At 42.4% G+C, this 2250-nt stretch overlaps 1 protein-coding gene across 1 annotated transcript in view; it reads left to right on the forward strand.

Annotated features, from left to right (window-relative positions):
* The window catches only part of UBE2G1 (ubiquitin conjugating enzyme E2 G1), a 41066-nt gene that overhangs the window by 20646 nt on the left and 18170 nt on the right, over positions 1-2250 (forward strand). The window contains exon 4 of the mRNA XM_027767169.1: positions 1296-1474. Coding sequence (XP_027622970.1) covers positions 1296-1474 — 179 coding nt within the window. The remainder of the gene's footprint in view (positions 1-1295; positions 1475-2250) is intronic.

Below are 2250 nucleotides of genomic sequence, written 5' to 3' on the forward strand. Positions count from 1 at the left end.
GCCCGGGTCCTTACCCCCCCTACTCCCCGCCCGCCCGTTTTTTTTTTTTTTTTTTTTTTATTTATTTAAATAGTAACTTATTTAATTTTATTTATTCATTCATTTATTTTAATTTGTCCAGAGAGAGAAAGAGAGAGAAAGTGAGAAAGCAAGCCACCAGGTCTAGGACTCAAACTAAGGTCAGTCATGTGAGAGTATACATCACCTTAGCCACCATGCCACCTGCTGGCTCTAAATTGTTTTAAAATTTAATTTAAGTTTTTTCTTTTCTTAAGAAGTTATTTAACTTTATTTATTCATTTTTAATTATACCAGAGAGGGACAGAGAAGGGGGGGAGGAGAGAAAGTGAGAAAGCAAGCTGCCAGGTCTGGGACTTGAACTACGGTCGGCCATATAGGAGTCCAGTGCCCTTAACCACTACGCCACCTACCAGCCCCTTATACTTACTTTTTTTAAGGGGGAGAGGGTTTTGCTAGAGGCTGCGTACGCTCATCAGAAAGACAGACAAAGCGAGAAATCATCCCCTGGGGGGTGGGGGCGGGGTGGCCACATCGCAATCCCCTGTCTTCCATTCTCCTTTTGGGATCTTGGGAGGGTGTGCGTGCGCGCACATGCACACACACACACACACACACACACACGTCCAGCATGAGTTTAAGGCACCGGGTCCGTAACTTGAAACTGCAGTTGACTACACGGGAGTCCAGCGATGTAGCCTTTACGCCATTTGCTGATCTCGATATCTGAAAAGTTTTATACAAATAAAAAAGATGACTTAAAGTTCTCTGGAATTTTTTTTAGGTGGGTTTGGTAAGCTCTGTCATCTTCCTAAAGTGTTAGTATATTCCAATTTGGAAGTTAACTTCTGTGAGTATGTGGTGTTTTTTGTTTGTTTGTTTGTTTTTTTGTTTGTTTGTTTTTTGGAGAGATTTTCACTATAGGACGCGTGTGCTCACCAGGCAGACATAGAGAGACATAGAGACAAAGCGAGAAATCACTCCCCAGAGGGGATGGTCACGCCGCAATCCCTTCTCCTCCATTCTCCTCTCGGGATCTTGGGCACACACGCACACGCATCCAGAGTGAGTTTTAAGCCACTGGGTCCGGGACGCGAACTGTGGTCGACTATGTGAGAGTCCAGCAACATAGCAATTACGCTAACTGCTGGTTCCCAGTATGTGATGTTTTATGTAGGTATTAATGATGTGAATCAGGCTAACATTAGTGGATATTTTATGCGTAATTAAATTAGCAATATATTAATCATTGAAACTCTTATTCTCTCATTTTGCAGTTGATAAAAATGGTGATGTGTGCATTTCTATTCTTCATGAGCCTGGGGAAGATAAATACGGTTATGAAAAGCCAGAGGAACGCTGGCTCCCAATTCACACCGTGGAAACCATCATGATTAGTGTCATTTCAATGCTGGCAGACCCCAACGGAGACTCACCCGCTAACGTCGATGCTGCAGTAAGGGTGTCCCCGTGCATGGCGAGCCCCCCCTCCATTTTAATAAGATTCAACTTGAACTATAATCACTATATGCAGGTTCTTCAGAAAGTTCATGGAGAAAGTATATTATGAAAAAAAGCATGCATGGATTTAAGATATTTTTTACATCAAAATAAACATTTAATTTCATTTTTCCACGAATCTTTTTTTTTTTTTTTTTTTTTTTTTTTTGGCCTCCATTTCTTCATCTTATCAGGATTTGGGACATGCATGCACAAGTGCCCAATATGTTTTTCAAGCTGTCAGGGCCATGTGGGATTTGACTCTCAATGCACGTGTTCTATGGGGCCAACCCAATACATATGTATTAAGCATCTACCAGGTGCCAGAGCACCTGTTTACAGTGGCAAACAGAATGAATGCAGTCTCTGGCTTCATGAAGCTTCACACAGTGGAACATAGCACTCACAGTTGCCCGTGCCAAATACAGGAGACCATGGGAATTCATAGGCTATGGCAGAGTAGGAGGAAAAACTTCCTGAAGAAGGCCACATAGCACAATAACAAGCTAGAGGCAGCCAAGTATCCATTAATATCCATTCTCTTCTTCCTTAATAGTAGCTCACCCAAAATTTAGCTTCCCAACTGCTACGCTGAGACTACATTTGCCAGACTTCCCAGCAGCTCTGTTTGGCCAGATGCAGAGATTCTGGTCAATGAGATTGGGGCATAAGCAATACATGTGACTTCTGGCTTTTGTCCTTAAGATGAAGGATATGCTTTCTTTCCCTCTT

The sequence above is a fragment of the Tupaia chinensis genome, unplaced genomic scaffold, assembly GCF_000334495.1.
Source record: "Tupaia chinensis unplaced genomic scaffold, TupChi_1.0 Scaffold143973_1, whole genome shotgun sequence".
In the NCBI taxonomy this organism is placed as follows: Eukaryota; Metazoa; Chordata; class Mammalia; order Scandentia; family Tupaiidae; genus Tupaia; species Tupaia belangeri.